Source organism: Hetaerina americana, unplaced genomic scaffold, assembly GCF_022747635.1.
Source record: "Hetaerina americana unplaced genomic scaffold, ioHetAmer1.1.p SCAF_3, whole genome shotgun sequence".
Taxonomy (NCBI): Eukaryota; Metazoa; Arthropoda; class Insecta; order Odonata; family Calopterygidae; genus Hetaerina; species Hetaerina americana.
This window is the reverse complement of record NW_027286874.1, coordinates 27491032-27516806: the sequence shown is the minus strand read 5'-3', so window position 1 is coordinate 27516806 and position 25775 is coordinate 27491032. Positions and strand designations below refer to the sequence as shown.

General features: G+C 37.6%; 1 protein-coding gene across 1 annotated transcript in view; it reads right to left on the bottom strand.

Annotated features, from left to right (window-relative positions):
* Positions 1–25775, bottom strand: part of fw (CUB and Sushi multiple domains furrowed) — an 89646-nt gene that overhangs the window by 13245 nt on the left and 50626 nt on the right. Inside the window, exons 6-11 of the mRNA XM_071588366.1 lie at positions 19334–19456; positions 17829–18146; positions 16635–16784; positions 8811–8987; positions 1250–1429; positions 60–178 (exon numbers count right to left, since the gene is read on the bottom strand). Of these exons, the coding sequence (XP_071444467.1) occupies positions 60–178; positions 1250–1429; positions 8811–8987; positions 16635–16784; positions 17829–18146; positions 19334–19456 (1067 nt within the window). The remainder of the gene's footprint in view (positions 1–59; positions 179–1249; positions 1430–8810; positions 8988–16634; positions 16785–17828; positions 18147–19333; positions 19457–25775) is intronic.

Genomic DNA, 25775 nt, shown 5'->3' with positions numbered 1-25775 from the left:
ACAGTAATATAAAAGTATTTATATGAGTGTAAATATATAGGAACTAGGAAATGGCTTACAGAATGCCCTGTAAGAATGAATCCTGGCATACAAGAATAAGTTGCAATGGAGCCTGCTCTTTTTCCATTTGTTTCCACTTTGGCCCCAGAAACTTGAGGTGGTGGAGGACACCAGTCAACTGTAGTTGAGAGAATAAAGACATCTTGAGTATGAAATAATTATTTAAAAGTTTGCAAATACGAATAGACTAGAGCATAATATGTAGTCATTTAACCATTTTCATTACAAATAGAAAGTAAATTTTATGCACCATCAAAAAAAACAGCGGAAATTACAGAGAAGTCATCAAAATCCAAAGAGAGTTTATCTTACAAGCTACATTAATTCACTCGGACCACGTAGCTTGTCATTAAATGCTGTATGTATATGTATAATTTGACATTGGCCATGCATGATCTTAGAGATTTAAAAAAAAGCATGTCCTCCAAAATTTGAGCTCATTTTGATCAACGCTCTAAGATTAACTCATAAGGAATGGGAGACCCTATGGTGTTAGAATATTTCTCTTTCTATTAGTACTCACCATTGATAATATGGAAACATTTTCTAAAGATACCATGTTCTGGTGTAACCTGAGGGCATGTGCTTTGACAAAACAATTCTTTAAAATATAAAACTATCAAAATCAATACATTGGTTGTTTATTTGTCAACATGCACACTTTTAGCATTCCACACAAAAAACCTGTGATACTGATGGTCATTAAAAGAGGATGAAGTATGGAAAAAATAACAGCAATGGCTATAACCTATATTCCATATTAAAAATATATTTGCATTCACTGTCACACTGGTCTGTTGGATTTTTATCATTATCTCTACCAAGGAATATTTGACTCAGATTTTAGCATTATGACTTGGGCAATTTAATGCAAATAATACAGCCAATGTCACAGGGGAGAAAGTTCTCTCAGAGGCTTCATTGGAAGCTAAATCAGGAAATTTGGAATTAGGAGAATTTTTCATCTTGATGAATTATTCTCAACAAGATAAGAAACGTTTTGGAGACTTCTAAAGCAAAATATTTACAAATGTATAATTTGGAAAGCAATGACCTCCTCCCTCTTCTAGGAGGAGGTTGGCGGAACCTCCTGGAGAATTGTGCCCACTCCACCTTCGACCCTACTCAAAAACAGCTTGTACATTCTGTAATTTCCTATTTTTGGTAAGAAAAAATGGGAAACACTTACAGAGGCACTGAGGCTGTTCTCCACTCCAATTTCCATCATCTCCACAAGTGCGATTCTCCTGGCCGATCAGGGTGTAGTTCTCATTGCAGGTGAAGGTTGCAACTGCACCATGTGAAGTTCGGGCATCAATTAAATTCATGTACCCATTATCGAGAGCGTTTAGTGCACCACAGTCAACAACTGGAAATACAGAAATGCAAAATTAGGAGGTCACTTAGCACTGCCGTATCTTTCAATCATGCAAACCCAGTATAAATGAGCAAGTTCAACATTCCTACTTTCCTGACGTATACAATTACAATTAGCATATTGACATTGGATTTTGCCTGGAACAAAGCAGATCACACATGATATCAGGTTTGAATAAATTTTTGTACAATTTTTAAACTTTTGAATTCACAATCGCTAATAATGGAGTTTCAGTTGAAATAATCCATTAATTCTAATTGGCATTAACACAGGAGTTCCATGAGAGAGAGCAGTAATGGTATATTCATCTATGAATAACTGGGTCTCTGTGAATAAATAGGAAAATCCAATGTCCTTCTGAATTTGAATTACTTAATACTTACTTAAGCTATATTCAGATTTTTTGTCATCAACAACATTTTGTCATCAAAAGTTTTCGAACAAAAAATAATCCGAGGGGGCTATTACTTATTATTCACTATTGACAGCTGCCAAACAAATACTGAACAATGTGGCATCTTCAAGCTTGAAACATATGCTTTATAGATTGCATACTTTCTAATACAGTGATATTTTTCAAACAACTACCGCCATCTCTAGGTCAGGCTGGGTATTTCTGGAACCACCATCGTAAAAAGGGTCATCAGTTACATGAATGGATCCCAGTTGTCAGTAGGGAATTAGCTGAGCGTAGTTCTAGAACTTGACTATTGAATTCACATGTTTCGTCTGTTTCATATCCGAAGTTGGGTATCTAGAGCCAAATTTCAAAGAAAAAACAATGACACAATCTCAACCTCATATTTTCCTATGCTCTAAACTTGAGGGAAGCATCATCATATGTTTATCTTAAGCCAGTGTGCTACGGTTTCTTCAACTCTGCCCTAGAATGCAAGAGAAAATTAACAACTTGACCAGTCAATGCCATAATGATATTGCCTCAAACATCATTGCAGCAAAGAGGGCTATGATAATACTAGTTTCTCCTTTTGGTATGATGTTGTCGAATAATTCGCTTAAATCGTTTTGCTATTGACGCATAACATGTCAAATCAGCATATATTTCCTTCAACATAGCAGTTTTAGGTTTAACTTTGTGGAATTCCTTCATGATGAGGGTAGAAAAAGAAACTTTGCACTTCCACATAAAGTTTAAATACTTCACACGACCATGGTTTTGATGCTGGGCATCATCATCAGGTGACATGCATGAAAAATTTTCCAACTTATGATATATAGCATGGCTCCAAGAGGGGAGGAAGGTAGGGTGAGTGAGTGAGAGGGGGTAAGTTGAGTATAGTAGGAGTAGTTCTTTAGATGTGTGTGTACCATTCACAAGTGAGTTGGAATCAGACGGTGCCTTGAGTTTGCTGGATTTGAATGTGGAAATAATTAATCTAAGGTTCGACCTTTCCATATACAGAAAAAATTGTTACTCCAACCAAATTATCCACTTTATATCTAAGCATCACTATTCACAAAAACGTGAAGCCTTTCATTCCATGTTACACAGGGTATGCAATATCTCAATGTCACCACATGACAAACGAGGAGAACTCTGTATTATAAAACAAATTGCAGTCAGCAATGGATACAGGAAAATAATGACTGACAACATGTAAAGCAGAAAACAAACACAGGTAGCCCAGAAAGCTATATACCACACATCTAAGCTTAATGAGCACCGATGGCAAAGAATTCTATTTCTTGGCCATATATCACTCAGGATACAACAAATCATCTCTATGAACAAAATCAAGACAGCGTTTTACAACACACACAGTTTAAAAAACAAAATGGGTTCACCCAAAGACAAAATTGACATAATGCAAACAAAGCGGGGTATATAAACTCAATTGCACAGACTGCAATGCCATCTACATTGGACAGACAGGGAGGACTTTTGATATTAGAGTTAAAGAACACCACTCATGCTTCACAAAGAAAGATAACAGATCCCAATCCGCCAAACACCTCTTGGCAAAGATGCATACCAGTAACTTCATAGTGGACATTCTTCATACAGAAAAGAAAGGACGCAGGTGGAATGTTTTGGAGGAGTTTGAAATTTGGCAATCCCTTCAGTCAGACAGATTTGAGGTAGTTAATGAAACAATATACCTCTCCTGTCCCCCCCTCCTAACATTCCTAAAAGGTTCCAATATCTTTCCGCACCAACCGCACCCCCACCAAGACAGTGATGACTTTTGACCATCCCTTAATGAAGGTCAAACCTTTGCAGACAAACACCCCCCTCATTACTTGAAGAATGCATTGTTTTTTTCCTGTTCTTTCTAAGAACGGTAGATAAATACATTGTGTTCTTCATTTAATAAACATAAACTTCCAAAAATTCGAGCCAGAAATCATCAAATACATACCCTCCCTCTACCCACTAATAAGTTGCAGCACCAATACTCAACTTACCCCCTCTCCCTCACTCCCCCTACCATCCTCCCCTCTTCGTGCCAGGCTATATAATTTGGAAAATTTTTCATGCATGTCACCTGACGATGATGCGCAGCATCCAAATCATGCTCACGAGAATTATTAAATCTTTACGTGGAAGTGCAAATTTTCTTTTTCTACCCTCATCATACATTTCTTTCTTGTTATTATCATCTTTTCAATCTGTTCTGTACTATAATCACATTCGTCCCAAATAGAGACTCAGAAAAATCGTTATTTTTTCATTTGACTAACTCCAGCAATCAAAATTACTTTTTCGCTAAATATAAATTTCCGCTAATATGGCTTTGAGCTCAAAAAATATGCATAAAAATATCCTTAATTTTAATAAATACTTTCACATACATTTTTTGAAATTTTTTAAAATTAATTTCTGCGCACGCAGTTAAACATTATTATTGCACATTACTGGAATGATGAGGGATAATGCACCGCTAATTACTTATGTCATTGAAGGCGTCAGCCATGTTGGCAACCTTGGATCCCTCGCTAAGGTATAATACAGCAGCAATCATGTATTCTAATTCAATCATTCCCTACTGCCTGTCCTATTGTTACAACATGTTTTGGGACTTTCAGACAGTCGTCAGCGAGCTGCGGAACCAGGCTGAATTCAAGTTTTAAGGTTAAACCACTCCGCCTATTCAAAGGGCTTCCCGTGAGATTAGAGATGTAAAATCGGGAATTTTCATTGATGCCGAAATTTCGGAATCGAATTTCAAAAATGAATCGACTTCGCGTGTAGGGTGGACACCCTAGATTTTCATCTCTATAATCTCAGCAACTATTCGTCCAATCCGCGCAGATATAGCCATGCATAATTCTATGCTTATGGTGAATGAATAAATTGAATTGAATTGAATTGATTCGCAAGTTGGCACCATCGCCTACTTGGTGAAACACCCGCCAATTCTTTGAACGGGTTAAATATTGACTCATAGTTTCCACTCATAGTGTACAGTATTACATGTTACATTTTAAGAAATACCCATCAAAACTAATATTTGGTGTTTCATGGTACATTCATTAAGTTCGCAGTTTTAACCTACGGCGATATAATCTCCAAGCTAACTCGGCCCGTTTCTGAAAATTCTCTCAGAATAAAATTTTGAAAATAATATTCATATAAATGCTAGTCATTAAGTAGTACTGGAACAATACTGCTGTTAGAAGGCTCAGTATGAGCATACTAAAAGGCCTTTTAAATTGACATTAGCTTTGAGAGGCGAAACCCTGGTTTACTACCCTCAAGCACACTTCCATGACATCGCATTAACTTACCCTGACTATAATTATCATCATTTACACCAAGCACTTCTTTATTATGTTACTGGTAGCAAGATAGCAAATACTGTAGATAATCTAGGAGATGAGGACTGAATCAAAAAACGTCAATCTTAAAAGCTTAAATGTAAATGTCATACAATAAAAAGACTTCGTGAATTTTAAAAACATTTGATGCTGACCAGCTGCGTAGTAAATGACTAAGAAGCAAACCACATTCGGGAGAAATGTCTAATGGCAGACGGGCATATAAAATATACCAATAATTAATACTCTGAATTAAAATAAATTTTGGTGGTTTTATTATGAAATTGTTCTTGCCACGATGATTGAGGATTTGAATTAATGCGCATTTTTTACATCTATAAAGGAATTTTTATTTTACCATAAATTTAAGTATCAACAATAATTAATTTATTGCTCATAATTCTTTCCTGGTCACGCCTCTCTGCGCACCCTCAGCTTCACTCGAGCTGTGCGATTCTTCGGTTACCAGAACTTCCTGGAAACCAAAGGCGGCACAGGGAAAGGATCTGATCCCCCTTCCCTGCTGTGTAAATTTCACACGCAGTAAGGCTTAGTAATGGGTGAACTCTACCGTCACCTACACTGCCGACCTTCGGTTTGACTCCAGTTTTTTTTTAAGTTCTAAATTCGCAAATTCATAGCCATTTACTCAGAATTTTCGATAATATCGTCATAATGCAGCAGACGTTTATCTGAGGAAAAAATACAAGTTAGAAAATTTTATAGTCATACCTTAAATTATAACATTCATCCAAATTTAATTAAATTATATTTCTATTAAATTTCACTGGATGACTCATCACAGTATATCCCAAAACTCTGGACACAAGCAAATTTAAACTTTCGAAGAAAGGTACAGTTAGGCCTAGACACGCACTTAGAAATATTTATGAAAAATTTCACCCCGAAAGGAAGAAAATAAGGGTAGAATTATTTATTATGATGACGGGAAATGGCTTATTCCACACACGAAAAATTAATTATTATAATTCTGTGAACAGTTTGTACAGCACATATATTTATCGAGCATGTTGCTTCCAGTGGAAAATAGCTTGATTCTTCTTGCATTCGTCATTCTACACTTCTTAATTGTTATAATCTTCCTAGTGAATGCAATGAAATCTCATACCGCGAGAGAAAGAATTGACAATATGAGATGATGCCGAGGGGATGAATGTAAGCCTTTAAATGCACGTACTATTAACTATGACATATCATGGCCATATTAAAGATAATGTTTTAAATTTTTTCTCTATACTTCCCACAAAATCGTGTACACGAGTATTTAGCTTAAGCTTATACAAAGTGCCACTTCCGCATTTCCCAAGAGGATATTGCCTCTGTTACATTAGTAAACGATGTCTGACTGATGTACGGTAGTTGTCCCACAGTTTAAGTAATTGCAACCACAGCAAAGTACACAGGTTGGTAAATCGCATTCAAAAGTAGGTCAAACGCATGGTGAAGCACAGTGGCAATGACTTTAAAGTCAAAAATTCAAAAGTTTAAAAATTCAATGAATTTTCAAAACCTTCATTGATTAATTTCACAGAATGGGACGAATTATCCGCAAACGAGAGTATTACATTTATTCAATTGAATAAGTTAGAAACAAATCAATAAAAATGAGAGTATAACTGGAACAGGAGAGCAATATCTTTTCCTAGGCTGTATCATAAAGCGAATTTAGAACAGCAAAATGTGACGACTCGATGAAGATCGTATACGCCAGAGCGTGAAGGCTACCAGGCGGAGATTGCCCTCTTTTAATGCTCCATCAAAAAACGAATACTCCGTTATTCTCATAACATCCTCACTGAACTGGAAAGCATCGAGTGATGACCATGAGACCCACATATTGAGGAAACTCATCTCATCACCGCTCTGAACAAGCTTGCAGATAATGGATATTTTACTCCAGTTCTTTCGTGCACATTCGTGAAAATTGAGCGAAAATAAGCGTTTACACACACCTAATAGCATTTGGTTTAAAAGGCCGAACACAAAGAAAATTTAATTTTCAACACATAAATTCCGTTCACAGCGTCCATGCTCTAACTAAAAATGACTAGGATCAATTACTCGGCACTATCTACCAGGTTAATTAGATAAATTATTTCTCGACCATCTCAGATTTTTTCATCAGGAAACGTTTTGAATTCGTAAAAATAATTTGAAAAAAAGACAATAAAATAACTGTTCCCCCTGATTTTCTTGGCAAACGCCCTTGTGGTTAATTGTTGTTATCCCAGTAATTGTCTCACTCTTCTCCTAACAGTGTTTATCGGATTGCTTTTCCCTTACTGCATGAAAACCAAATACGATATTTCTAGATATTATTTCAGAATTAATATAGATACGCTTATTGAATGTAAATAGTTCGTGCAATTTCCGAATGGCCTTTTGGAGCGTGATGAAGGTAGTCTTGGAATGACTTGGAATTACAAGGCCGGCCCGGCTAGTCCGGTGAGTATTGCCAGTCGACCCGAAGGTCACGATAATGCATCGGTGTCACTTAACGATTCTTCTTGACTAACCTTCATGGGTCAAATAGAAATATGTTGACTGAACTTTATTTCTGATGCCTAATTTGAAGACAAAATATGGAAGCTGAATCATTACTCAAACTTAATTGAATGACCACAATTGCCAGTTTTTCAAACCAAAATCCGCATTCTCTTGATAATAACTATCTACTTCTACGTGATACAGATCACTCTCGAAGAATAGCCAGCTTAACTGGGAGGAAAATCTAGACATCCATTATACCGTTTATATGCCCTTCGTTTACTAGAGCCCACTGGAATACGTAGAATATGCTTCACTCAAGAGCAAATATGTATCGTAACAAAACAACTCAAAATGAAATGATGTTGCAACTTAATTGCTAAAATTGCTGTTAATTGCTGGAAGAATTATTGTCTTAATCTAGTGATGCCTATTAAGATGTAAAACTTGATATTATTTACTCTCAGAACGTATTCCATACTAATGGAGTTAATAGCTCATTTAGCACAGAATTCTTAGAAACGATGTGCAAATGCGCTCTCATAATATATAACAGCACTTCCAATTTTTCCTTCACAATTGAACGTTACATGAATAGAAAGGTGAAGAGTAAAATACCAAAATAACTTAGATATATTTGGAAAAAATATACATTATTTTAATTGTTTTACCACTACCCAAATGGTTGCAGAAGCATTTAGGAATGTACTGATACCATTGGTAAGATCACGCTGATAGTTATTTTATTGAGAAAATTGTAGTCGATGATTCTCCAATTGAAACAATGCGTGAATTTGAGCCAAATTTATGAATAGGAGTCCCATTGGCGGTTCAAATGTTTTCTTACTCTTGGCCACTTTTTCTCCACCACAAATTATAAAAACAAAATTTATGACGCATGGAAGTAAATTTTTTATGAAATTCGTCAAACAAACTTGATTGCATCGTTTCACGACACCACTTCGTGAATTACACAAAAGATATCACGATGATAAATTTTAGCTGTTATTACAACACTTATATTTAAAAATAATTTTTGCTCAAGTGATGATTATTGCCGGAAATAATTGATAACAGAACTCACATTTGCAGGAGGGGGCTGCGCCGGACCAAAATCCTGTTGGACCGCATTTCCGGACGCTTCCTCCGACGAGCATATAGCCCGTGGGACACTTGTAGGTGATGTCCGATCCGACGTTGAAGTTTTTTCCAGAAATAGTTGTATTCTCAAGCTTATCTGGTCTTCCGCAAGATGGAGGCGCTGAAAATTAAAGATGTTGACCGAGTGATTCGTATGATTCAAAATAATAAAGACAACGTTGCTTTACAGCACATTAACAATATAATCAGGAATAATACATGAAAAACGCAAGGGAAGAAAATAATCGCCTGAGGAAATGATACAGTTAATGAATTTCTTCTCACACAGCCGATTGATAGAGGCTAAATACAAATCTGTTTATTATCTACAGCCAAATCAGGTTTTTTATAAATAATAATCATTTGGGTAGCACATTGGTATGTACCCTCATCGAAAAAAAATGTCAACTGAATATGTCATCAACATGTTAATCAAAACAATTTTTTTCATGATCACTTTTTTAATTTCATAATATTCCACGACGATTACATAAAAGTAGAGGTAATGTCGTTCAATTTCATTAAGCTATGAAACAGAAAGAGGCAGTGGGAAGCACTCGCTAGCTCACCCAGCTTACCGTGATTTCCCATCCCACACATCCAGCACCGAGTAGAGATTCAAATTCCATAAATTTTCCATCTCGGATAACCCAACGCATGCCTAACAACGGTAGCGCTAGGCAATAAGAAACACCTTAGGACGGTGCCGAGTTTTTGTGCTAATAATTATAAAAGTCAATGATATTGGATTAGAATTACGCAAAAATTAAAATTAGTCACACATTTTTCCTTACATTTATATAATCCAATTTAAAAAAATGAATCGCTATGAGTGCCTGCAGGGTATATACACTCGATAGAAAACATTTTTTGTTTTTAAAATCCCAAATGCAACATCACGTAATTTTCACTCATTTTTTTAGTGATTCCTGAATATATATTGAGAAATATGTAGAAACTAATAGATATCTACTGTATCTTGCCAAATTAGACGATGAAAAAAGTTTCTGTTTATGAATTAGGTTCTAAAACATAATAAAAGATTGGAAATTAGCCACCAGTGATGCGCTTTCAGTGCAGTTTAAATCTTTCATAAGGATGGTTCACCATGTCGAATTTTTAAAAATCTAAGGTGATTTACTTCTTTCGTAAAAGAAAACGCATATCGAATTTTAATGAATTGACATATTTAAAAATAAACTTTTCATCATTTGGCTTTATTAAGTTAGCGATACTCCTGCTGGCAAATTGTATACAAATATTTAAATTTGACCCCCGGCATTTGCGTTCTTTAATGATTTGAAGCGAATTTCAGAACTTATTTGAAAATTCAATAGTCGCTGATATTCCAGGAAAAATAATTTCGAATATCAAATAGTCGCCGACAAAAGGGAAACAATGAATGCGGGACGATTTCTCCGATTGTGAACTGAGACGTCTAAGACCTAATCAGATCTAGTACCTATCAAATACCGTTCCGTGACTCTATTGGGAAAGGACGTGATGGATCCGAAAGTTTTAATTTCCCAAATCCGCTTTCGAAACCAACGGCGTCTGATAGAATGCCGCCATCGCGATGACGTTTAATTCAGCGAGTGCACTATGAGCAGCGTTTAGGGTAGTTCGTCATAGCATCCACCTGCCGGGAGCTGCTCCCCGCATGGGCGCAATCCCAGAGTATTGCATAAAGACGAGTGAAGTCTTATATGACATGGTGAGAGGGCGGACTCGATTCGTGTCCCGAGGAAATCAAAACGCGGAACGATTAGAGAGCTAGCTGCTCTACGGTGGCGCAGTCACGAACGGTGTGGCGCGGCTTGGAAACTTCGCGGCGCCTTTCTCTTGGGAGCCGCCCTAACGTCCGCTGCATTCGTGGCAAGTCGAAGGGCTTATAAAAAGGAGAAAACGATATATTTTTTCTTACGCAGACGTGACTGAAAGTTTAGGCGTTCTTTTCCCGCATTATCATGTGCTCGTTATTTTAGCAACCGCCCAACCTCCGTTATGTGCCATCTTTGAAACTGCGGCATTGTTGAAGATATAGAACAGGAACGTATTTGCGCGGAAGTAGGGGATTCAATGTATAAGATAAGTGGGCCACTGTGCTCCAAAGCCCGATTTTTGATTCATCTTTCCGGCATCCGTGCGCCTTAACCCCCAAGCGTTAAATCAAGAGATCCCCAAGATCGTTGGCAGAAGGTATCTGGATCATGAAAAAATTTGCATGTTCCGCCTCAAAGTATCGTTCCAGGAAAACAAGTTGCAAATTATAGAACCAGGAATAATTAAAAATGAACAATAATTTCAAAATTAAATTTTTGAGAGCAACAAAAGTTAATGTATGAAATGATATAAGTATAATTGAGACTTAATAACATGTACTAATAACAAATAATTGCAAAACTCAATCTTACAAACTAGCCTTATTGATATTTCACAATAAAAAACTTCAAATGTCTAGATTGTCACTTTATTACATTTTCTTCTCTATCCCTTGCTTATGACATATCTGCAGTTTGGGAACGTCTGATGCGATTGCTTAAGTAGTAATACCTCAGCTTCGGAAAACGACCTGATTCACATAATCATAGACACCTCTTGGACAGTCTTTGGAAACGTCTCAGAAGAGCGAAGTCACGGTGATGACTGTCAAGTGGATAGCGATCTGATATATGGCAGCGAGGCTCCACCACTCGTTACCTTCAGCTTTTTTCAATTGGGATTAAAAGATGCTCGCGAGATGACATATTCCACCTTTACTTATTTTGCATTAGTCCGAAAACAGCACTTCGACCTTTATATCGGACTTTGAATATTGATATAACAAGTTGACAATTACATACACCCAAGCCCTAGGTGAAGGAAAAACCACTTATGCGGAAATCGAACCTGCGACCTCTGGGTTGGTAGACGAGGATGCTACCCCACCGCCACTGGGGCCGGCAATTAAAAAAATAAGAAATGTTACAAAAATCGGTTTTTGTTGTTCCGTTTTTAAGAAAGCATTTAATTTAATTGTTAAACATTTTATCAAGATTAAAACTACAGCCATAATAACTGCGGCTAAGCAAGGTACGACTTTTGCGTTTTGGAGTAAAGGCACAGTTTTCTTCTCAGAAAATTTCAGATACTCCAATCACTGTTGATTTAATCACTGCGAATACAGTACAGTGGGTACAGTCGATCGGCACCTAAAGATCATAGTGAAGCGTTCAAATGATAGCATTTGTAAGGGCATTTTCGAAGCAGTGACCAAATGCAAATAGACAAAGTTTAAATGCCAAAATATCTGCCATCATCTTGCGAGTCTTATATGGATAAGTTTAACTGCAAAATGGGTGTGTTGGTGAAGACAAGTGCATCCAGAATCTTATCGAATCTTAATTTATGTAAAGGCCTCGAAAGAGATACTGAAAGCGTTAGAATGTTCTTTATTATTGTACACTATTGTAAAAATGTGGTAACAAGCAAAGGATGAAAGAGGTTAATAGAAAAAGAACAAATCATACAATGAAAACGGAGGTTCAATCAGCATTCCCCTCTTCATTCAATGATTTATTCCGGCGCAAGTGAAATCTTCATCGATTTCACACACCACCTAAAACAAATCGCAGTTTTGAACTCAACTTCCGTAATAGATATTACTATTACAGCATAATGGTTTCAATTTTCAATGTGTATTAGCTTTCCGAAATGATATTATCCGTCGAAGAAATTTCAAATCTACTAATGGCACTTCTATGCATCAAACCACTCCGTCGTTGCTATGAAATGAGTGCGAAAAATTAATTTCCGTAATCTCAATTCTAAAATGACAGAAATTCCATGGGATTTACGAAAGGAAAAAGGAAATCTGAAAATGTATGGAAACTAATGTAAACTTTTGGAATAGCTAATATGGGCATGAAGAGTCCTCAAAATTTTTACATTTTACTTGCTCAGTACAGAGCATCAATACCGGATGAATCGTCATTGGCGGTGGTAAAAATGGAAGTTCAGTCAGATGCTTATCATCCCTCATGTAACTTCACGATGAAATTCCTCAACTTCATTTTAGAATACAGAAGTCAGTTTATATAATTATATAATCGTGAGAAAGCGGTGTTTCGAATTAATAAACTGCAAAGCCATACCCATTTAATTTATTCATATCACGTCTTCCAAAATATTTTTGACTAGAATATCATTTGAGCATAACCTGAAAATATACGAAGAAAAAACGGGATGATGAGAGGAATACAATTGCCAAACGTTTTAAACTATGCATACTAATTTAAATATAGGCTAAAAGTAGATTGATTCATTCTACAGTCCCTATATTGTGTTTCCTTGGAAAATATATTTGTTGAATACAAAAAGTTTTTTATGCCTTCAGACTTCAGAAGGCATTTCGAATCTGTGATTTAAAGACTTTGCTTCGAGGCCACTAATAATTTCAAATGTTTATTGCATAGATTTTGTTTATCTACGTTTTATGGATTTTTTATTCAAAGAGTGGCATTATGGTTTACGGAATAGAATACATGATCCTGGATTTAAATCTGGGTAAATCCATAGGAAACCAGGAGCTGAACCGATTGTCGATTTATTTGGTACACGATAGAGAGCATGGAGATAGGCAGTCCTATCGTGAACGCTTACAATGCGCATATCTATGCCAATTGAAATTCTTAGTGGGCAGGCATTGGAACCTCACTTATTAATCCAACCTTCGGGTTGATGGCAATGGTTTCTCCATTTCTTGCCATTTGAAATCCAATCCAATGCAAAGAAGTTTCCCTCCCAGATAGTGAAACGGATTTTTCAACTTCATTACCGTTCTTTATTATGGGCGCAACCATTCCTTAGTTAAGTCAAGGTTCTGAGTGACTGAAAATTGAAGGAAGATCAGCTTAAATATCACCATATACATTTGCAAACCTCGAATATCTATGCATGAGGCAAAGTGACGCAACAGACTCCACCCAATCGCTTCTTAAAGTTGGCTAATGCACCACCTCAAAGTGTGCTCCATTTAACTTTTACTCCGCGCCTACTCGTTTCCTATTTGCGTGCGGCAGAAATACGAGCGTACGCTGATTAGCAGTGAAACCTTAACTCATACCCAGATCTACTTGAATGCTCCAATATTTTTCTTTGGTGGGAAGCACGCACCCAAACCGCAGACTTGGCGGAGAATGGGGAAGAGAATTCCGAAGGCGTTCTCCTTCGACACGAGCTCTGCTTGCGCTCACGACGGAGAGGCGCGGTGATAAGCCCTGAAGCGATTTCGCGGGGGCGGAAGTGCGGGGCGCGTAAGGGATTTCGAGGTAGAGAAGGAAGGGGGGGGGGAGGCTTTTGAAGAAGGAGGTGTGGTTCGACAGTAAGATGGCGGGGAGAGGGACGGAGTAGGCATGCGTTGAAATTCCCGAAAGAGTGGGCGCGAATCGTGGGTGTTGAACCACGAGGAAACGAGTTTCCTTGGGCAGCAAGGAGGAACGGCTAAGTCTGTTGGACCAAGCGGAGCAGAGTGGGGAAGGGATCAAGGATAAAAGGGGAGGGAAAAGGCGGGAGAGCGGGAAAGAGGTGAGAGGGGCGGGGACGGGTGGTGGTGTGAGCTGAACCTTCGAAGGATCATAGAGATATTTTTTTGCAGAGTGGGCGCGGTCAGAGAAAGGAAAGGTCATCGGGAGAACGAAAGGGAGAGATGGATGGAAAATTTGCGGACTTGATTGGAGGCAAATGGAAAAAAGGAGGGAAAAGGTGGAGAAGAAAATGAGGACTAGATAGAAGAAAGAAATAAAAATAGAAGACATAAGAATAAAGCAAAATGTGAGGTTAAGAGGGGCGGACCCGTAGGTTTAGAAGTGATAAAAAAATAAAAAAGAGGCAAAGCAGGAAAAGACGGTTATAGGTGGAGGGAGGGGACCGATTTGGAAGGAGTCGGTGAAGGGAAGGATTGAGTGTGGGCCGAAAGAGGAAGACGAAGTCAATGTTTAGTTGTAGGCGTAAGGCACTCGGCCCTTGTCCAACTACATTTACGCATGTGGGGAGAGAGAGAGGTCATTAAACCCAGCCGAAAGAGTAAGACGGAGAAATATACATGTATGAGCCATTCTGCAGTGCGACCAGAGGCATATGTCGAAATAAATATATATACTGATACTAAATAGCTTTAAAGTAGAGAGGAAACATTGTAACCGATGAAAATTGATTATTTTTAAAAACTGTTGAAGCTGTGTGCGAAAACTATTGTCAGAGGTAAATTGCTTCTAATGTATATTTATAATATATGTATTAGCCTCTTTTTCAGTCAGCTCACAGAAATCGAATAATCGTGTAAAAAACTTATTCTTGATCAAATAGTCTGATGTTGGAAATATATTCGATTCCCTTTCTCAATTTTATATTGATGATATTTCTTTATCAAAAAAACCATAAATACAGTAATCAACCCGAAGGTCGGTTTGGTAGGTGATGGTAGAGTTCACCCAGCGCTAAGCCCAACGGCGTGTGAAATTCACACATCAGGGTAGGGGGGGCCAGTTCCTTTCCCTGTGCCGGTTATGGTTTCCCAGGAAGATCTGGTACCCGAAAAATCACATAGCTTGGGTGGAGCTGCAGGTGCCAAGAGTGCCTTGCCCGGGACTCAAACCCGGGGCCCTCTGGTCAGTAGTCCAACGCTCTACCCCCTGGACTACCGCGACCCACATGTCTTTATTAAAAGAGCCTAAACCTGGACCTGGTGGCGGGGGGATAACGTCCTCGCCTGTTAACCCAGAGGTCGCGGGTTCGATTCCCGCCTGGGTGGATTATCCTCCAGTTAGAACTTGGGTGTTTGTGATTGCCTTCAATGTACTGTACAGGGATTAGGTGGAAGAAGGGACTATCAAGTCTTAATCTGTTCAAATAAAGTCGTTAAATAAATAAATAAACAAGTATATGATTTCAGGACGTACTAATATGCTGCACGCTGAAACACTTGATACTAATTACGAGCACCCAATGTATGAACCACTTGGATAAATCTTCAAAAGTAGGCGTCCGTAATACTTCAAAAAAATAGTGAAAGCCAAAAATACCCTGTTATGCTGGTACCATAAACTAGCTCTAATGAGTGAAATATCGATTTTCAAACGGTCATGCTCGTCATGCTGCATTTTGGTTAAATTGAAACATTCCAAAAATGCTATGAACTACTAATGAAATTGACTCATAATGGAATTTGAGGGTCTTTTTCTGTAGGTTGAAGTAGTACACATAAATATTAATAATTATTACAACTGTGTGACATACAATAAATTGACATGCGGTGATAAGATATGTAAAATAAATATGCAATCTTAGACTAAGCCAGGAAGGAGACCCCTTACTATCGTATAGCCAGATTCAACGAACCTATTACTGCAGGTACATACATGATATTTTTAACATCATATTCTTCTTCTTATTTTTGAAATTAACTACACTTACTCCCACTGCAAACAACATGTATAAAAACATTTTTTTTGCAAATGTTTGCTACCAAAACAACAAAATTATGCTCCCCATAGACACGGAACACTTCAAAATGAAATAATAAAATGCATGGGAAAAATCTTGTCACAAAACGCATATGCAATTACCATCAGTGTTAATGCATGTTTAAATAAAAGTTCTACCGGATGCGTTTCCGTAATCTCTAAGAAAATTAAAGAGATTAGGAGAAGATTAAGAGCGGATGTTCCCATTCCAAATTGGCTCGGGAAAATCTCATGCATTTTTCAAGGTGAGACAGAGGTGAACTCACAGTACTGGCAAATCCAGTGTAGGTAATTCAAATTGCAGCCCACGTCATTCCACTGCCATCCCCGTCCACCATCCAACACCACACAGTTCTGTTCTCCGTTGTAATTGTTTGGTTGATCCTTACCCCAATTGGGTCTGTCCACTTCCTCCCCTGCAAAACAGAATTTCAGCATCACCCTTCAATTGAACACAATCGAATTTTTAATCCTATAAAACGGAATACAGATAAAGCCTGATTTAACATAAACGTATAAAAACAATTTCATGTCACCTAGTAATGCCACGGATTTGAGAATGCAGTTTAACGAGAATTTGGAGGCATAATAAGTTAAATGGTATTGATATTTGACGGATTTTGGTTTTTTTTACTCTTTTCCCTATATTCTAGGAAGTCCTAAAAGTTAACTGAATGAAAACTGAAACATTAAACTGAAAAGGAAGGAGTGAGTAGCGCCCCTCATTGAATTTTAAAACAAATATAAAAGGGATAGCGACATATTCCATCAAGACTTTTGTCCTTCTTCGATTCCTCTATAAATTGCCTTCCATATGAGTCAATGGTAAAACAGAAGTAAGAGGAAATGAATCAAGAAACTACTCTATTCAAGTGCCATATGAATGAACACTTATCAGCATGTTACCCATTTGCAATGCGAGAAACATATAATTTGAGGGCCACATAAATTAATGTTCTCTAGGGAAACTATTTAGCACCAATCGTGGGCTAAAATAAAGTACTCGGTTGGGCAGTTTTCCTTCCTCTTACTTACCAAATTGCGCGATAACCGTCGAATTCATTAGTACGACAACATGCGAAAATTTCAATCTTAATTCCGTTCATTTGGCATACGCAGGTAATATTGAAACTCCCCAGAAATAAATACATTTCTCTAACTCTGATATCTCTGTGGTAAATGCACCCTCGATCAAATAATCCGACGGTGTGTAAAGGAAAAGCACATAACAGCGGGATTCAAATCGTTGGAAAGTTGAAAATTACGTGCCTTTTAATCCTAAGTCCTGTTAAGTTGCTAGCATTTTCACCAAATCATCATCTAAGCAATTATGTTATACTTCTCGACCTAGACTTTCACCGTATACCTATTCTCGTGATATATTTTTAGGTTTGTATCATCTCTCTAGGGAAAGCTGAGGCGTGATAATGCCTATGTTAAAAGATTCCTTTTGCACTCACCATCGACCCATTTCCAACTGCGGGCAATCAAGCCAGGCTCCTTCTGCGCACCGATCCACACCAGTTGAGTCTTGAGGTTCGGCTTCAGGCGGTCAAGCTCCGCCAGAAGGAACGACGATGTAGGGCCCTTGAAACCATGGACCAGATCTCCCTTGGCGCCGAAACCGCCGACGCCATGTTGCCGACAGTACGACCTCGCAGTGTCGAACGAATCACCGCGTCCGACGATGAACTCGTAGCAAGTGCGGTCAAATACAACTATCTGCGAGCCGCTGTCTTCTTTCTGGCCGGAGGCTAGACAGCGATCATTTGAAAATTCTGGAAATAAATATTCCATGAGCTCAATTCCTTTCGTGTATTTCAACCAAAATGAAGCTTTCTTCATGTAACACCCAGCGAAGTGTGCGCCACGCAAAAGTTTGGGGAAAAAATAAAGCATGATTGAAAATTGAATATAATTACTAAATATTTTCTCTGGTGAGCTGTTAACTATTATTGAGTAATTCAATAACTAATCCAAATGGTAATTCGTTTCATTTCTTCTGAAGTTATTTTTTTATGTGAAATCACAAATGAACTCAAATCGGTGCCTCATCATTCACCAAAACACGTTTTTAGGTACTAAAAGTTTCCAGCGGGTAACTACTATAGAACAATTACTATGATAATTGTCGAAAAAGTCAAAACTTCTTGTACATTCTTTTTTGCATCTCAGCAAATAAGGAGTTGGAAAGATGAAAGAGTAGAATTATAAAACTAGGAATAAAATTAGCTCATTTCCATAAGGATAAATAAAAATTCAATTGAGTTAAAAGTGCAAAGGAAAATGAAAATGAGTATTTGGATAGTATATTTGCCAACATATATGGCAATGAATAAGCAATGATGAGAATTATTTAGTTTTGCACTAACCTCAATGAATTGTTGTATTTAGTTTTTTTGAATTGTATCAAATTCATGTATTAAGTATATACTTGAAGATAATTCTCATTATTAAAATACTTGGTTTATTTTTATATAGTTAGACGGGTTAATACAGATAGGGTGAAATATTCCGCTACTTAAATGACGTACAGAACTAACACGACACATTATGAATATGGATATTCCCACCGATTTTTGCATAAGTGATTTCTTTGGTCGTCTTTTCCATAAAAATATGGAAAAATATGCTGAGAGTCATTTACATAGTGTTAAAGACTTCGTTTATAGCTGTTGTAAATTAGATATTTTAAGAATATAAAACCGTCTTGAGTATTTACGTTAAATTCATAGCTAAGTTTTCCATTATTTTTGAGATATCTGAATTCTCTCGTGAATTCACGTCCATTTTTAGAAGTAATAACCAGGAAATCCGTGATTCACGGTGTTGGCCGCGAAGACCAAATGAAAGCATTTCGACATCTCCTTAAACGGACTGTTACCACAGGCACTCGAGCGTGGAGACAACCAAGACGGCGGCGGCGGGAGTACGCGGCGAACAGAAAAGAAAAAATAAAACTCACCTTCCGATGTGAAGACTTCGATCTCACAAAGTGACAGCGATCCTTCCACACCGACCATTTGGATGAAAACATATTGGCCAACGAGGGTACGGGCGCATGTGAAACTTTTGGTTACACCTTCCTCTGAAAATCAAAATAGTTCATGTAGTCAAATATATGATACAAGAAAAGTTTATCAAAAATAACTCTTAATTCGAGATCGCTTCATACATTCTTGGAAACGTTAAGTGTCGGGCTTTGGATTTGGTTATCGATTGATCTAATTTGATTGAATAACTGACTTCAAATATTTAGTATCTAACTACTTATTACTGCGACCGGCTAAATATCCATTAAAATCTTCCTTCTTTATGGTAACAAACAGATTACGGATATCTTCTTATTTGAAGTTAATATCTCACGAACACACCAATTCGCCTGATACCGCTAGTTTCTCATTTTGATTTATTTGCCTTTTCATAGAAAGCTCATTCTCTTACGGTTACTCACCTACGCGGTCGTTAAAATCACTGATGCGCAATGAAGCGTTATTTTCTTCGAAACTCAATATGATGGAAATCTGATAAAACCACAATATTAGAACCAAAAATGATGTATATGTATACTGGAATGTATATTGAGGGGTGGTTTCCCAATTTCGGACATCCTAAAGCCACTTTAGGAGAAATGAAACCATGAAAATTCATCATAATATTTCAAAATATTATTGATGACGCAATGGAATATAGCCAGTTGTATGACAAGAAAATACAATGAGTAAATGATATAATGCTCTTAAAAAAATAAGTGGATAAGTACTGCGATGGACTACGCGGAAACAACGTTCTATTTTAATGAAAGTAAAAGCCATTTTAAATTTTTACTTAACCTATGCCTTTACATAGGCACACTTATGATAAGAAACGATATGAAAGTGGGTGGTCAGGACAAGGAATGTTATATTAATAGATTATTTTGCTGTGTTAATCTGAGGTACGCATACAGTTGCTACCCATAATGTCTCATGTCCTACCAAAGGCTTGTAGTATATCGCGCAAACTGGTGGTTCGTCTCCTGAGGAACTTAAAGGCAATCTAAGGTTTACATGGGAACCCAAGGGCACACGGACCACGAAGAAGCATCCAAAAGCAAGAGGCAACATAGATTCAACACAATAATGAACAAATTACAACACTTTTCCACTAAATATTGATTTATTACATGTTTGGTTTCAATGTCACCATCTTCAGGCGATCTTACTGAAACTACGCAATTTGAAAATTTAACATATTATTCTTCTTTTTGCAGCCTAAATGTTTTAGCATTGAAGGATACAACGACTTTATAAAATTTGTTTTTCTAAAAGCTCTCCCCATGGAATACAACCTTGACGTAGTGAAAGGGCTTTTGCATTCTGATAATCCCTAGAGCAATGCTGGCGGGAGCAATGATACAATGTATTTGATCAAGGTACGGTCACCTATGCTAAATAGGTGGAAGGGTAGGAGCCAGACGAAAGGAAGTCCATCTTGCGTCTATTCCTCAGTGAAGCTGATAAAAAGGCGTCTACCCCAGTGGGATGGCCATTAAAGTGATATTTTTACGTGAAAAACAATATTAAGGAAGGCAATAAAACCACCTCAATTACTTATCCCAAGAATAGTGTATGATGGGCAGTTTAGGGACAATGAATTCTAGCAACTACGGGACATGGCCCAATCGGTCGTGTGTTGTGCCCGGCTGCGGTTCAGGCAAGCCTTTCGCCGTCGTCATCTCACGGAATCCATGCAAAGGGAAAGAGAGAGCAGAAGCGCAGAATAGGGCCGAACTAGTTAGAATGATACTTGCAATGTTAGGGCGATGTTGAGGGCAGGAAAATTAGAAAATATAAAGGGACAGACTGAAAGAGGAAACTTAGATGTTTTAGGGCTGTGCGAGGTGAGATGGAAGAAAAGTGTGAGGTTCAGTGCTAGTAATAGTTCATTCAACACCCATCAGATAGCATCGAATAGAAAATTATAAGAGGGAATCAATATCAATAAGAAGACGATCCTCGTTAGTAATTTAAAAACCGTAATGTCAAGGGAACATTATCTATATCGATAGTAAATTGCCGAAGTTTAAAAAGCAAAATCGCAGAATATCATCACCTTATTCAAAGCACTGGCGCAGATATAATTATTGGGACAGAAATCTGGTTATCCACTGATATTGTCGACGGTGAAATTTTCCCAAAATCATTTTCCATTTACAGAAATGACAGAGCACATATAATCAGAGGGAGTGTCTAAATTGCAGTTAAAAATTCTTTCGTCAGCAGGACAGGTAATTCCCGGTAATGGTTCGGAAAGCGTTTGGTGCTCAATTAAAAGTCCTCAATCCGAAAGAATTTATGTGTGCGCATTTTACAGACCGCCAGTTGGTAGAGATAATTCAATACTAGAATTAGATCAGCAAATAAAAGGTTTTTTATCTCAAAACAATGATCGCGACGTTATAATCGGTGGAGATTTCAATGTCCCATTTATTGACTAGAGCACATATAGTTTTGAAACGGGCGGTAAAGACAAAGATATCTGCGAATCGCCATTGAATTCTCTTACGTTCTCTTACGTCAAATTGTCACTTCACCAACCAGGGGCGATACTATTCTTCATTTGTTAGCAACGAATATTCCCGAAAAAGTCTTAACTATAGAAACCATAAAAGGAATTAGTGACCACAGGGCAGTAAATGCTAAGTTTTCGCTACATGGGGTCCGAAATATGAAGCCAAGAAGGAAAATTTACTTGTTTAAAGAAGGGGCTGCAATGACCTAAAGAGCATGCTACAGAGTTAATTTGCAAGTTTAAAAAAATATAGATATCAGCGAAATACTGAGGATATGTGGAATCACTTCCTTGAGATCACGCGCTCAGCAGTCAACAAGTTCATTCCCAGTAAATTTATAAAAGATAGCAAAGAACCTAGATGCTATAATGCGGATGTTAGATAGTCATTACGACGGCAAAGACTATGTCGTGCCAAGATGAAAAATATTAGGGATGAAATCTCTAGCGACAAAAAGAATGAGATCGCTTATGATTATAAGATATCTAGGGCGAATGCCCAGAATGAATTTCGGAAAGCGTCAAGGGAATTCAAAAGGAAAAGGCTAGCGGAAAATTTGAAAGAGAATCCAAAAGATTTGTCCATATGTCAGAGAAGTTTAGGGAAATAAGTCAAGTGACAATTCACTCAAAAATTTAAACGCGGAAGAGTAACCAGCAGTTTGGAAAAGGCTAACTTATTAAATTCCTTCTTTCAAAGCGTCTTCTCTAATAACTCACAGAATATCCCCGATAGCTTACCACATCGTGCCGGTCAACCGAAGCCCAAAATTGAAATCTAATATAATGGAATAGAACGTTTGCTGAAAAATATTAAGCTTCCTCATTATTTAATTAATATTAAATCTTCCAGGCCTGATGGATACTAAAGGATCTAGCTTCGGAAATTGCGCTTTATCAAGAAATAATATTTAAGAAATCGCTTGTAGACCACAAGGTTCCCAGAGATTGGAAAACGGCTAACATAACGCCAATATTTAAAAACAGAGACAAGGAGGAACCGAGTAGTTACATACCTACATTATATCCCTCACATCCATTTCGTGCAAGGTTATGGAACATATACTCGTAGCCGCTAGTTCGATCGTGAGACACCTCGATAATCTGGAGTTGTTGATGAAAAATCAGCACGGTTTCCGTAAAAGTAGATCCTGCGAGAGACAACTTGCCCATTTTGTTCGTGATATTCTTATTTTGGGAGAGAGCAATGTTCAAGGGGACGCGGTTTTTCTTGATTTTAAGAAAGCCTTCGAAAAAGTACCTCGTAGTAAATTTTTCGCAAAGCTAGAAGTAATATGGCATAGATAAAAATATCCGGGGTTGGATTAAAGACTTTTTGAATGGTCGGGTTCAAAGAGTAGTCATAGAACTGAAATGCAGTAGAAGTTACTCCAGGTGTTCCCCAGGGAAGTGCCATCGGACCTCTTTTATTCCTACTTTACGTTTACGACTTTGGCTCCGGGGTCACTAGTTAGATACGTTTATTTACCGACGATGCAGAGGTTAACCGTGATATCAGTGATCCTGAGGACAGAGTAGCTTTTTCAGATGACCTTAATGCTATACAACGCTGGTGCGATACTTGTTAATTAGAATTAAACTTAAAAAAAGTGCATAGTCATACATTTTTGGAAAAAGAGCAATTCCCACCCGAACGCCTACTGCATTAGGAACATCGAAATGGAATGTGTAGACTCAATTAAATACCTGGTGTTGCCCTCACTCACGATATCTCTTGAGGGAAACACATACGGGGAATATGTGAGCAAGCTAACAAAATAGTAACATTTATTAGAAGAGTACGTGGTCAATGTGATGGAAAGGTCAAAGAGGATTGTCATCTGTCGCTGGTTAAGCCTCATTTAGAATATGCTTCTAGTTTATGGGATCCTCACGAAGTTGGATTAGTTGCCGATTTGGACCGCGGGCAGCGTAGAGGAGCTAGAGTTGAAAAACGTTGTAAACTTAGAAGCGCAACGAAAATGTTAGAGCAGCTAGGCTGGGAATCACCCACGGAGGGATGGTTAAATTACAGATTTGAAGCTCTTGCATAAATTGGAAGGAGGTCTCTTTAGCAGTGATGTTGAAAATGTATTGTTACCCCAGCGATACGACGGTAGGAGAGATCATGCAAATAAAATTAGAGAGATTAAGTGTAGAACAGATAAATTTAAGGTGTCATTTTTTCCACGAACGATACGGGATCATAATAACATTGTTCGAACGCGGTAGGGCCATATTCGGGTAAAATTATTCTGGTGTGTACTCACCCCTTGCCACACACCCTAGTGGTGGCTTACAGGGTATATATATATATATATATATATATATATATATATATAAAATAAGATCGGCGTTGTCAACTGGTTTAATTCTCAGGAGGTGAACTCCTACCCTGAGGAATTAAAGAAGCTGACAAAGTGTTACAAAAAGGGTTTAGAAATGAACAGCGATTATTTTTAAAAGTTAAATAGGTTTGCAGGATACTAAAACCGTCAATCAAATCTTTTTCTAAGCAATATATTTCTTTATGACCAAACGACCATTCCTCTCCGAATATGCCTCGTAAATTACATCGATGTACGTGACTCGAATCTAGGCGAAGTCTATTTATTTCTCCCTCAGTTTTTTGCCAATCATTTCTTTACTCTTGGTACATTGGTTTGTAATTTAGTTTTTTTAGTGTTACGTGCGGAAAGAAACCCATGGAGAATGCTAATGAGGAGTAGGGTTTAAACGATTGTATGTTTGCAGGGAAATTGGTTGAAGATAATACGGAAAGTGGGATGGGAAGAGATAAAGCAGTACACAGCCAAGGAAATTGAAAGATATGCAACGGAATATGTGAAAAGGAGGAAGTTCGCATAAGTAAAGAGTAATTTCCTCCTTCCATGGCTCGAACAGAAGTCGGGAGTAACCAAATGTACAGTCGCACCAAACCAGTTGGTAGATTGTTCACTAATGATTGCTTTTTATTTAGAATGTTTTATACCATAAATACTCATTGCCCTTCGACTGGTTTTTGTACAATTCACCTATCTTCGGAAAGCTTATTACTAAGTTTAGAAGGAAATCAGTGATCAAGTTTGAACCGGACCAACAAAACTAGTATGATCAAAAGTGCACAGGTACACACACGTACTAGTGGACCTTTGAAATTAATGCAATCGCCATACCTTGCGTTATAATATGATAAATCATGATCCAAATGTCCTAATTGGATTTCTATTAAGTTATCTCTGAATTTTAATTATTATTACTGCTATTTAAGATTTTTCTGCAGAAATTTCTTTGGTGGAAGAAGAATGGGCATGCTGGATGGAATGAAGGGAAGAATAAGTCCTAATTCAGGTTGCCGTTTGTCAGGAGAGACATGGGAATGTATCATTGTATCGTAGTATAGCCTGTGTACGTCCAAAACCTACCTTAATCGGTAGAATGCCCAGTAATAACAATGATTTCTTAAAGTCGAGATATTTTTGGATATACTACCTTGATCAAAAATTTCCCGGAATTTATTCAGAAAATTAAAAATACAAGTTTATTCATCTAAATCTATATTGTCCCCTTCAAAGTAATCCCCATCGACTGCAACACACTTATGCCAGCGCTTGATCCAATCCTCGAAACATTTTTTATATTCGGTTTTCGGTATGTCCATCAGTGCTTCCTGCGATTTTTCCATTACTTCCTCTCGGCTGCTAAAACGCGTTCCCCGTAATGGTTTTTTAACTCGATTGAACAGAAAGAAGTCACAGGGAGCCAAATCAGGTGAATTCGGTGGCTGTTGGATGGTATTTGTTGCATTTTTCGTCAAAAAATTACGAATAATGATAGCACTGTGCGACGGTGCG